Source organism: Pristiophorus japonicus, chromosome 12 (genome assembly GCF_044704955.1).
Source record: "Pristiophorus japonicus isolate sPriJap1 chromosome 12, sPriJap1.hap1, whole genome shotgun sequence".
In the NCBI taxonomy this organism is placed as follows: Eukaryota; Metazoa; Chordata; class Chondrichthyes; family Pristiophoridae; genus Pristiophorus; species Pristiophorus japonicus.
In genome coordinates this window covers 97,889,340-97,901,703 of record NC_091988.1, presented here as the reverse complement: position 1 = coordinate 97,901,703, position 12,364 = coordinate 97,889,340, and the positions used below count along the sequence as shown (strand labels likewise).

The window sequence follows — 12,364 nt, the reverse complement described above, 5'->3', positions numbered from 1 at the left end:
GAGCGGTGCGGGGGCGGGGTCGAGCGGTGCGGGGGCGGGGTCGAGCGGTGCGGGGGCGGGGTCGAGCGGTGCGTGGGCGGGGTCGAGCGGTGCGGGGTTGGGGTCGAGCGGTGCGGGGGCGGGGTCGAGCGGTGCGGGGGCGGGGTCGAGCGGTGCCGGGGCGGGATCGAGCGGTGCCGGGGCGGGATCGAGCGGTGCCGGGTCGAGCGGTGCGGGGGCGGGGTCGAGCGGTGCGGGGGCGGGGTCGAGCGGTGCGGGGGCGGGGTCGAGCGGTGCGGGGGCGGGGTCGAGCGGTGCCGGGGCGGGGTCGAGCGGTGCCGGGGCGGGGTCGAGCGGTGCCGGGTCGAGCGGTGCGGGGGCGGGGTCGAGCGGTGCGGGGGCGGGGTCGAGCGGTGCGGGGGCGGGGTCGAGCGGTGCCGGGGCGGGGTCGAGCGGTGCCGGGGCGGGGTCGAGCGGTGCCGGGTCGAGCGGTGCGGGGGCGGGGTCGAGCGGTGCGGGGGCGGGGTCGAGCGGTGCCGGGGCGGGGTCGAGCGGTGCGGGGGCGGGGTCGAGCGGTGCTGGGTCGAGCGGTGCGGGGGCGGGGTCGAGCGGTGCCGGGGCGGGGTCGAGCGGTGCGGGGGCGGGGTCGAGCGGTGCCGGGTCGAGCGGTGCCGGGGCGGGGTCGAGCGGTGCGGGGGCGGGGTCGAGCGGTGCGGGGGCGGGGTCGAGCGGTGCTGGGTCGAGCGGTGCGGGGGCGGGGTCGAGCGGTGCCGGGGCGGGGTCGAGCGGTGCGGGGGCGGGGTCGAGCGGTGCCGGGTCGAGCGGTGCGGGGGCGGGGGCGAGCGGTGCCGGGTCGAGCGGTGCGGGGGCGGGGTCGAGCGGTGCCGGGGCGGGGTCGAGCGGTGCCGGGGCGGGATCGAGCGGTGCCGGGGCGGGATCGAGCGGTGCCGGGTCGAGCGGTGCGGGGGCGGGGTCGAGCGGTGCGGGGGCGGGGTCGAGCGGTGCGGGGGCGGGGTCGAGCGGTGCGGGGGCGGGGTCGAGCGGTGCCGGGGCGGGGTCGAGCGGTGCCGGGGCGGGGTCGAGCGGTGCCGGGTCGAGCGGTGCGGGGGCGGGGTCGAGCGGTGCCGGGGCGGGGTCGAGCGGTGCCGGGGCGGGGTCGAGCGGTGCCGGGGCGGGGTCGAGCGGTGCCGGGGCGGGGTCGAGCGGTGCGGGGGCGGGGTCGAGCGGTGCCGGGTCGAGCGGTGCGGGGGCGGGGTCGAGCGGTGCGGGGGCGGGGTCGAGCGGTGCCGGGGCGGGATCGAGCGGTGCCGGGGCGGGATCGAGCGGTGCGGGGGCGGGGTCGAGCGGTGCGGGGGCAGGGTCGAGCGGTGCCGGGGCGGGATCGAGCGGTGCCGGGGCGGGGTCGAGCGGTGCCGGGTCGAGCGGTGCCGGGGCGGGGTCGAGCGGTGCGGGGGCGGGGTCGAGCGGTGCCGGGGCGGGGTCGAGCGGTGCCGGGGCGGGGTCGAGCGGTGCGGGGGCGGGGTCGAGCGGTGCGGGGGCGGGGTCGAGCGGTGCCGGGGCGGGGTCGAGCGGTGCCGGGGCGGGGTCGAGCGGTGCCGGGGCGGGGTCGAGCGGTGCGGGGGCGGGGTCGAGCGGTGCGGGGGCGGGGGCGAGCGGTGCCGGGTCGAGCGGTGCGGGGGCGGGGTCGAGCGGTGCCGGGGCGGGGTCGAGCGGTGCGGGGGCGGGGTCGAGCGGTGCCGGGTCGAGCGGTGCGGGGGCGGGGGCGAGCGGTGCCGAGGCGGGGGCGAGCGGTGCCGGGGCGGGGTCGAGCGGTGCCGGGTCGGGGTCGAGCGGTGCGGGGGCAGGGTCGAGCGGTGCAGGGGCGGGGTCGAGCGGTGCGGGGGCGGGGTCGAGCGGTGCAGGGGCGGGGTCGAGGCGGGGTCGAGGCGGGGTCGAGCGGTGCGGGGGCGGGGTCGAGCGGTGCGGGGGCGGGGTCGAGCGGTGCGGGGGCGGGGTCGAGCGGTGCGGGGGCGGGGTCGAGCGGTGCGGGGGCGGGGTCGAGCGGTGCAGGGGCGGGGTCGAGCGGTGCGGGGCGGGGTCGAGCGGTGCGGGGGCGGGGTCGAGCGGTGCAGGGGCGGGGTTGAGCGGTGCAGGGGCGGGGTCGAGCGGTGCAGGGGCGGGCTGCCTGAAGGTAACGCAAACACAAGAACAAGATGGCTGCCATGCTTTATTGGCTTGCATAACGCATCAATTCAACGGGAGTGTGACCGGCTGCACCGAGGAGGCAGTACATCGCCGGCAAACTCAGAAACAATTAAAAAAATAAGGAATGACATCACAGGGCAGCAAGTTGATGATTGGTTGGTGAGTATTAAAGTTTTTTCTCACGAAGCTCGGATATTGTTTTAAACTAGGAGCGGCAAACTATAACATACTTTATTAAATTAAAAACTTAACTAAACTAATCAATATAATTAGAAATAAATTGTTGAATAAAGATTTTAACTAATTAAATGAATAAATTATGCAGAGCAGGTTGCGTGTCTGGACTGCAGTATGTGGGAGTTAGTGGACAACGAGACTGTCCTGAGCAAACACGGCTGCAGGAGATGTCTCTGCCTTGAATCGCTCTGGCTCAGAGACATTGAACTGGAGTGCGAGTTGGAGACACTCCGACACACAACGGATGGGGGAGGAGTAACTGGACAGTTTGCTCCTGACTTTGGTCACACCTCGTAGAGAGACACAGGATCAGAATGGGGTTGGTGTGGGCATACTAAGTGCCCAAGACTAGTGGGAGGCCAGAGGATTGGGAAACTTTTAAAAGCCAGCAAAGAACGACTAAAAAAATAATAGAGGGAAGATAGATTATGAAAGTAAACTAGCAAAAATATAAAAACAGAGTTTCTACAGGTACATAAAAAGGAAAGTGTGGCTAAAGTAAATGTTGGTCACCTAGAGGATGATTCTGGGGAATTAATAATGGGGAACAGGGACATGGTAGAGACTTTGAACAAATATTTTCTATCCGTCTTCACGGTAGACGACATTAAAAACATTCTAATAGTGGAAAATCAAGGGCTATAGGGAAGGAGGAATCACTATCACTAAAGAAGTAGTACTCTGTAAAATAATGAGACTAAAGGCGGACAAGTCCCCTGGACCTGATGGTGTGCACCCTAAGGTCTTAGAAGAAGTAGCTGCAGAGATAGTGGATGTATTGGTTTTAATCTACCAAAATTCCCTGGATTCTGGGGAAGTCCCAGTGGATTGGAAAATGTAGCAATGCGTGGAAAATGTAATTCCCCTATTTCACAAAGGAGGAAGGCAGAAAGCAGGAAACTATAGACCAGTTAGCCTAACATCTGTCGTTGGGAAAATGCTGAAGTCCATTATGAAGGAAGCAGTAGCAGGACATTTGGAAAAGCATAATTCAATCAAGCAGAGTCAGCATGGTTTTATGAAAGGGAAATCATGTTTGACAAATTTAATTTGCTGGAGTTCTTTGAGGATGTAACAAGCAGGGTGGATAAGGGGGAAACCAATGGATGTGGTGTATTTAGATTTCCAGAAGACATTCAATAAGGTGCCACATAAAAGGTTACTGCACAAGATAAAAGTTCACGGGGTTGGGGGTAATATTGGGGGCAGTTCAGATTCTGGAGATGAGGGGGTGGACTTATGAAGAAAGGTTGAGTAGGTTGAGACTATACTCATTGGAGTTCAGAAGAATGAGAGGTGATCTTATGGATAGAGGATTGGCTAACTAACAGAAAAGAGAGAGTCGGGATAAATGGGTCATTTTCCGGTTGGCAAACAGTAACTCATGGGATGCCGCAGGGATCGGTGCTGGGGCCTCAACTATTTACAATCTATATTAATGGTTTGGATGAAGTGACCGAGTGTAATGTAGCCAAGTTTGCTGATGATACAAAGATGGGTGGGAAAGCAAGTTGTGAGGAGGTCACAAACAATCTGCAAATGGATATAGACAGGCTTAGTGAGTGGGCAAAAATTTGGCAGATGGAGCATAATGTGGGAAAATATGAGGTTATCCACTTTGGCAGAAAAAATAGAAAAGCAAATTATAATTTAAATGGAGAAAAATTGCAAAGTGCTGCAGTACAGAGGGACCTGGGGGTCCTTGTGCATGAAACATTAAAAGTGAGTATGCAGGTACAGCAAGTAATCAGGAAGGCAAATGGAATGTTGGCCTTTATTGCAAGGGGGCTAGAGTATAAAAGCAGAGAAGTCCTGCTACAGTACAGGTTATTGGTGAGGCCACACCTGGAGTACTGCATACAGTTTGGTCTCCGTATTTAAGGAAGGATATATTTGCATTGGAGGCTGTTCAGAGAAGGTTCAACTAGGTTGATTCCGGAGATGAGGGGATTGACTAATGAAGAAAGGTTGAGTAGGTTGAGACGATACTCATTGGTGTTCAGAAGAATGAGAGGTGATCTTATCGAAACATATAAGATAATGAGGGGACTCGGCAAGGTGGATGCAGAGAGGATATTTCCACTCATAAGGGAAACTAAAACTAGGGGACATAGTCTCAGAATAAGGGGCCGCCCATTTAAAATTGAGATGAGGAGGAATTTCTTCTCTCAGAGGGTTATAAATCTGTGGAATTCTCTGTCCCAGAGAGCTGTGGAGGCTGGGTCATTGAATATATTTAAGGGGGGGATAGACAGATTTTTGAGCGATAAGGGAATAAAGGGTTATGGGGATCTTATTGAATGGCGGAGCAGGCTCGAGGGGCCAAATGGCCTACCCCCGCTCCTATTTCTTATGTTCTTATGATAGTGTGCAGAGTAAGGAGAACCCAGGTAAGAAAGGGCATGAGGATTACAGAAACTGATCCTATCCAGCAGGTACAATATACTTGCTACCTGGGAGGATAAGGATAAAGACTGTCGGAAGACTGACGGCCAGAATGTGGGCCATGGCACTTTGAAGCAGTTGGCTGTCCATAGCGGTGACGAGGAGGGGAAGTGTCATGTGGTAGTTGTAGAGGATTCTGTAGCTAAGGGGACAGATAGCATCCTTTGTAAGCAAGATCGAGAGTTCCACATGGTATGTTGCCTACATGGTGACAGGTTGAGCAACATCTCAAACCAGCACGAAAGGATATTGGAGAGGGAGGGGGAGGATCCAGTCAATGTGGTCCATGTTGGGACAAACAACATAGGGACGAGTAGACAAGAAGTCCTGTTTGGGGAGTACCAAGAACTAGGAGTTAAATTAAAGAACAGGACCTCAAGGGTTATAATCTCGATTATTACCGGGGCCACATGCAAATTGGTGAAGGGATAAGCAGGTTAAGGAGGTGAATAGGTGACTGAAGGAGTGGTGTGGGAAAGAGGGGTTCCATTTCATGGGGCACTAGCACCAGCATTGGACAGGAAGGAACTGTACCGTTGAGACAGACGCCACCTGAATGAGTCTGGAACCAGAATCCTAGCGGAAAAGATAAATAGGGCAGTCACATGGACTTGAAACTAGTAAATGGTGGGGGGGGGGGGGGGGGGCTCAGGTGGAAAATGTAGTACAAATAATAGTTCAAAAACAAACAAAATAGAAGAGAGTAGACTAACAGTCAGAAATTGTGCTTTAGGCACTATAGGTAAAAGGGAAAACTAAAAGATGTAAAGTGATTAAACCAGGAGAGAAAAAAGAAACAGGTGATTAAAACATTAGAGCTGAAGGAGTAAACTGAATGAACTGCAGGCTCAAATGCAACTGGGAGGGTATAACTGGGAGCTGTTACTGAGACATGGCTGCAAGATGGTCAGGATTGAGAACTACGTATACCAGATTATATGGTCTACAGGAAAGTAAGCAAACTGGTACAGAATAGCCTTAGTGATTAAGGATGAAATCACTTCAATGATAAGAGATGATACAAGGAGAGATAAGCAGGCAATGGAGACTTTATGGGTAGAATTTAAGGAGAGGATTTAAGACTGTAGTGGGAGTTGTGTATAGGTTCCTTGGTAGCAGCTATGAAATGGAATTTATGGGTTAACTAAATCTGGCTCATTAATAAATCTAATATGGCATGTCCACTTGTTGTCTCTAGGACATATTGCTATGAAATGTTAGAATGTATAAATGCAGAGATTAGACAAGCATGTAGTAAAGGCAGAGTGGTTTTAATGGGGGATTTTAACTTTCATATAGATTGCGATAAGCAGACTAGCACCTGTTAGAAAGGTAGTAAATTTCTGGAGTGTGTCCGGGATAGTTTTCTGCAACAATATGTCCTAGAGACAACAAGTGGACATGCCATATTAGATTTATTAATGAGCCAGATTTAGTTAACAGCCCAACTGTGCAAGAACATTTCTCCAATAGCAATAACATGATAGAGTTCAATGGAACGTTTCAAAGGGTTAACCCAACTTCAAAGGGATGAGACAGAGACTGCCCACTGTGAACTGAACAAATCTGTTAATGGGCAAAACAGCAGATGATCAGTGGGAGAGGTTTAAAAAAGAATTAAAGGTGATAGAGAACCAGTTGATACCCGAGAGACAAGAACTCTACTTGTCAAAAGAAACAGTCATGGACAACAAAAGAGGAACTGCATAGAACTAAAGGAAATACAAAAAGACAAAATATAGCACAGATCCTGGCAAAGGGGAAATATACAAAGGGCCCAAAATGCCACGTGGACATATTTTGGCACAGTTGTAGAGGTACGTCCGATTTTCTAGTGGCTGAGTGCTCAAAAAAAAAAGTTCCAAGTTTCGTCAGAATAATCTTTCATATTGGAGCAGTGCAAATTGTCCTTATGCTCTGTGGGTGGAGCTTAAGGCCTTAGCGGAAAAACTGAGGTTGCCAGGGTAACGAGGGATGCTGAATTTATCCTGTAGTGTCATTGCTGATTTTTCTCACCCCAAGAACTTCTGTTTTGATAACAGGTGTAAGTGTTCCAAGAGCAGAATTTTTAAAAATTGATTTGACTCTTTGTGAACATGAACCCCCCCTCCACCGCACCCGGTGTCTACCGCTACCACTTCTATCCCCCACCTCGCCCCCACCCCCCACCGGCCCACTTCTATACCCCCCCCCCACCAGCCGCTTCTATCCCCCCTCCCCCCCCACCAGCCGCTTCTATCCCCCCTCCCCCCACCAGCTGCTTCTATCCCCCCCACCCACCGCACCGGCCCACTTCTATCCCCCCCACCCACCGCACCGGCCCACTTCTATCCCCCCCACCCACCGCACCGGCCCACTTCTATCCCCCCTCCCCCGCACCAGACCACTTCTATACCCCACCCCCCCCCCCCCACCAGACCGCTCCTATCCCCCCTCCCCCCCACCAGCTGCTTCTATCCCCCCCCCCCCACACCAGCCCGCGTCTATCCCCCCCACCCACCGCACCGGCCCACTTCTATCCCCCCCACCCACCGCACCGGCCCACTTCTATACCCCACCCCCCCCCACCAGCCGCTTCTATCCCCCCCTGCCCCCGCACCAGCCCGCTTCTATCCCCCCTCCCCCGCACCAGCCCGCTTCTATCCCCCCTCCCCCGCACCAGCCGCTTCTATCCCCCCTCCCCCGCACCAGCCCGCTTCTATCCCCCCTCCCCCGCACCAGCCCAATTCTATCCCCCCTCCCCCGCACCAGCCCGCTTCTATCCCCCCTCCCCCGCACCAGCCCGCTTCTATCCCCCCTCCCCCGCACCAGCCCGCTTCTATCCCCCCTCCCCCGCACCAGCCCGCTTCTATCCCCCCTCCCCTGCACCAGCCCGCTTCTATCCCCCCTCCCCCACACCAGCCGCTTCTATCCCCCCTCCCCCACACCAGCCGCTTCTATCCCCCCTCCCCCACACCAGCCCGCTTCTATCCCCCCTCCCCCGCACCAGTCCGCTTCTATCCCCCCTCCCCCGCACCAGTCCGCTTCTATCCCCCCTCCCCCACACCAGCCGCTTCTATCCCCCCTCCCCCGCACCAGTCCGCTTCTATCCCCCCTCCCCCACACCAGCCGCTTCTATCCCCCCCTCCCCTGCACCAGTCCGCTTCTATCCCCCCTCCCCTGCACCAGCCCGCTTCTATCCCCCCCTCCCCCGCACCAGCCGCTTCTATCCCCCCTCCCCCGCACCAGACCGCTTCTATCCCCCCTCCCCTGCACCAGCCCGCTTCTATCCCCCCTCCCCTGCACCAGTCCGCTTCTATCCCCCCTCCCCTGCACCAGCCGCTTCTATCCCCCCTCCCCTGCACCAGCCTGCTTCTATCCCCCCTCCCCCACACCAGCCGCTTCTATCCCCCCCTCCCCCGCACCAGCCGCTTCTATCCCCCCTCCCCCGCACCAGCCGCTTCTATCCCCCCTCCCCCGCACCAGCCCGCTTCTATCCCCCCCTCCCCCGCACCAGCCCGCTTCTATCCCCCCCTCCCCCGCACCAGCCCGCTTCTATCCCCCCCTCCCCCACACCAGCCGCTTCTATCCCCCCTCCCCTGCACCAGCCGCTTCTATCCCCCCCTCCCCCGCACCAGTCCGCTTCTATCCCCCCTCCCCTGCACCAGCCGCTTCTATCCCCCCTCCCCCGCACCAGCCCGCTTCTATCCCCCCCCACCCACCGCACCGGCCCACTTTTATACCCCCCCCCCACCAGCCGCTTCTATCCCCCCCTGCCCCTGCACCAGCCGCTTCTATCCCCCCTCCCCTGCACCAGCCGCTTCTATCCCCCCTCCCCTGCACCAGCCCGCTTCTATCCCCCCCTGCCCCTGCACCAGCCGCTTCTATCCCCCCTCCCCTGCACCAGCCCGCTTCTATCCCCCCCTCCCCTGCACCAGCCCGCTTCTATCCCCCCCTCCCCTGCACCAGCCCGCTTCTATCCCCCCTCCCCTGCACCAGTCCGCTTCTATCCCCCCTCCCCTGCACCAGCCGCTTCTATCCCCCCTCCCCTGCACCAGCCTGCTTCTATCCCCCCTCCCCCACACCAGCCGCTTCTATCCCCCCTCCCCCGCACCAGCCCAATTCTATCTCCCCTTCCCCCCACCAGCTGCTTCTATCCCCTCCCCCCGCACCAGCCCGCTTCTATCCCCCCTCCCCCCGCACCGGCCCACTTCTATCCCAGCCACCCCGCCCTCCCCCCTCCGCCAGAAATGCCGCACCCAGCAGGTTCCGTCCCCAGTGACATCTAAAAATCTGGAATTTTTAAAAAAATCGGACGTACCTACTTTACAATGGCACATAAACTTTGGCGAAACTTGCAAATTTTAGTTTTCTGCTGCAAAAAAAAGCGTAGACCAAAAAAAATGGTGCAGAATGGTGGTTAAAATTCAGCCCAAAGAAACAGCAAACGGTCACAAAACAGATAGTCAGAGCTACAAAAAGGAAACTGGCAAGGGATATCAAATTCAACACAAAGAATTTTTACAAGTATATGAGGAAAAAGCGGGTAGTCAGGAGCAACGTTGGCCCCTTAAAAACTGAAAGCGATAATATTGGCAATGATAATAAGGAAGTGTTGGACATGTTGAATAATTACTTTACGTCAGTATTTACAGTCGACGAAGAGAATAGCATGTCGGAAATCCCAAGGAAACTAAATCAGGGACAGGGACTCAATAAAATTAATGTTACTAAAATAAAAGTAATGAAGGAAATAACAGCACTAAAGAGTGACAAAGCCCCAGGGCCAGATGTTTTCCATCCCAGGGTTTTAAGGGAAGTAGGTGAGCACATTGCAGATTCCCTAACTATAATCTTCCAAAGGTCTTGAGATTGTGGAACCATTCTTTTAGATTGGAAAATTAGCCATGTCACTCCATTATTTAAAAATGGTGCGAGAGGGAAACCAGGGAATTATAGCCGAACACCTGTTGTCGGGAAATTGCTCGAGTCTATAATTAAGGATAGGGTGACTGAACACCTCGAATTTTCAGTTGATCAGCGAGAACCAGCATGGATTTGGGAAAGGTAGGTCATGCCTGACAAACCTGATTGAATTTTTTGCAGAGGTGACTAAAGTAGTGGACAGGGGAATATTTATGGATGTTATTTATATGGATTTCCAGAAGGCATTTGATAAAGTCCCACATAAAAGACTGTTAACTAAGGTAGATGCTCATGGAATTGAGGGAAAATTATTGACCCGGTTAGGAAATTGGCTGAGCGGCAGGAGTCAGAGAGTAGGGATAATGGACAGATACTCTAATTGGCAGGATGTGACTCGTGGTGTCCCGCAGGGATCTGTGCTGGGGCCTGAACTGTTTGAAGTATTTATTATGACTTAGATGATTTGCCAACAAAACAAAGATATACGGCATGGTAGATGAAAGCACAAAATGACAAAGGGATATCGACAGATTAAGTGAATGGGCAAAACGGTGGCAAATGGATTTCAATATCGGGAAATGTGTGGTCATCCACTTTGGACATAAAAATGATAGAAGAGTACTTTCTTAATGCTGAAAAGCTAAATGCTAACCCTAACCCTAAATGCTAACTTGGGAGTCCAGGTACATAGATCATTAAAATGTCATGAACAGGTACAGAAAATAATCAAAAAGGTTAATGGAATGCTGGCCTTTATATCTAGAGGACTAGAATACAAGGGGGTAGAAGTTATGCTGCAGCTGTACAAAGCCCTGGTTAGACCACACCTGGAGCACTGTGAGTAGTTCTGGACACCACACTTTAGGAAGGATATATTGACCTTGGAGGGAGTGCAGTGTAGGTTTACCAGAATGATACCCGGACTCCAAGGATTAAATTACGAAGAGAGATTACATAAACTAGGGTTGTATTCTCTGGAATTTAGAAGGTTATGGGATGATCTGATCGAAGTTCTCACGATATTAAGGGGAACAGATGGGTAGATAGCGAGAAACTATTTCTGCTGGTTGGGGCACAGTCTACAAATTAGAGCCAGACCTTTCAGGAGAGAAATTAGGAAACACTTCCAAACACAAATGGTGGTGGAAGTTTAGAACTCTCTTCCGCAAACAGCAATTGATGCTAGATCAATTGTTCATTTTAAATCGGACATTGATAGCTTTTTGTGCACGAAAGGTATTAAGGAATATGGGTCAAAGGCGAGTATATGGAGATAGGTCGCAGATCAGCCATGATCTCACTGAATGGCGGAACAGGCTCGAGGGTCTCAATGGCCTACTATGTTCCTATGGAGTATGACAGCAAGAGAGAGATACTGAAGTGCCTTGTTTCTATCCAATGCCTGCTTATAGAATCCAGACTGATATTAGTAACAAAACACAGCACAGTTTGGCCTACATTCAATGACAATTACCAGCAGCATGTCTTTTTTGGCTTGGACCACATCTGCAGTATCGATCACGGGGGGTCTCTGGCGCCCAAAGTAGTGTGGAATGATCGTGTAGAACTTGGAGGACAGCTCTTCCAGCATCTTTTTGTTGCGGGGTTGTTTCAAAGCCTCGTCCATCTCATCCAATGCATCAAACCCCTTGGCAATTTGCTGCTTGCTCAACTTCCCAAGAGGCATCTTCTTCACATCTGATTGGACCCATAGCAAACAGAGCAATCATTAGAGCAGGGCAGCAACCTTCTCCTTTCCTGAAGGGGTTTGCCAGACTAAGGACCCACTACCCTGCCACCGCGGTAACTCTTCAAGTGGTCTCTCTTAATGTGAGCTTAGAGTAAGGAACTTGGAGAGAAATTCCACCCTTACCAAACACCCTAATATATGTGCTTGCAAAAAAAATATTACTAATGGATAGCAATCAGGGCAGGGATCCTCCCCCTCTCCCTCGGCCAGGCTGATTGAGGCGGAGTCCAGTGCCCTACGTTCACCTCAGCCAAGATGACGTAACTCAGCACTGAGCAGTGATGGAACCTGGGACCTTCTCGGTTCCCACAGCTCAATGTTTCAGCTGTTGATGCCGATCAGTAAAGATGTTGTTCAGAGCATTTGGAAGGAATGAGTGACCATAACATGGTTGAATTTCAAATTCAGATGGAGGGCGAGAAAGTTGGATCTCAAATCAGCGTACTAAGCTTAAGTCATATTAAATGGTGGAGAAGGCCCAAGTATGGCCTACTCCTGCTCCTATTTCTTATGTTCTTAATAAAGGAGACTACAAAAGGTATGAGGGCAGAGTTGGCTAAAGTGGACTGGGAAAATAGATTAAAGTGTAGGACAGTTGATGAACAGTGGCATACATTTAAGGAGATATTTCATAACTTTCAAGAAAAATATATTCCAGTGAGGAGAAAAGGGTATAAAAGAAAAGATAGCCATCCGTGGCTAACTAAAGAAATAAAGGATGGCATCCAATTAAAACAAGGGTTTACAAAGTGGCCAAAACTAGTTGGAGGACAGATGATTGGAAAGCTTTTAAAAGCCAGCAAAGAATGACTAAAAAAAATGATTAAGAAAGGGAAGATAGTCTATGAAAGTAAACTGGCACAA

The 12,364-nt window shown here is 54.1% G+C and overlaps 1 protein-coding gene across 3 annotated transcripts in view; it reads right to left on the bottom strand.

Moving 5' to 3' along the window:
* Positions 1 to 12,364, bottom strand: part of parp3 (poly (ADP-ribose) polymerase family, member 3) — an 86,961-nt gene that overhangs the window by 9,791 nt on the left and 64,806 nt on the right. For all 3 annotated transcript variants that reach the window (XM_070895784.1, XM_070895783.1, XM_070895781.1), the window contains exon 6: positions 11,225 to 11,448. In XM_070895784.1, the coding sequence (XP_070751885.1) occupies positions 11,225 to 11,448 (224 nt within the window). The remainder of the gene's footprint in view (positions 1 to 11,224; positions 11,449 to 12,364) is intronic.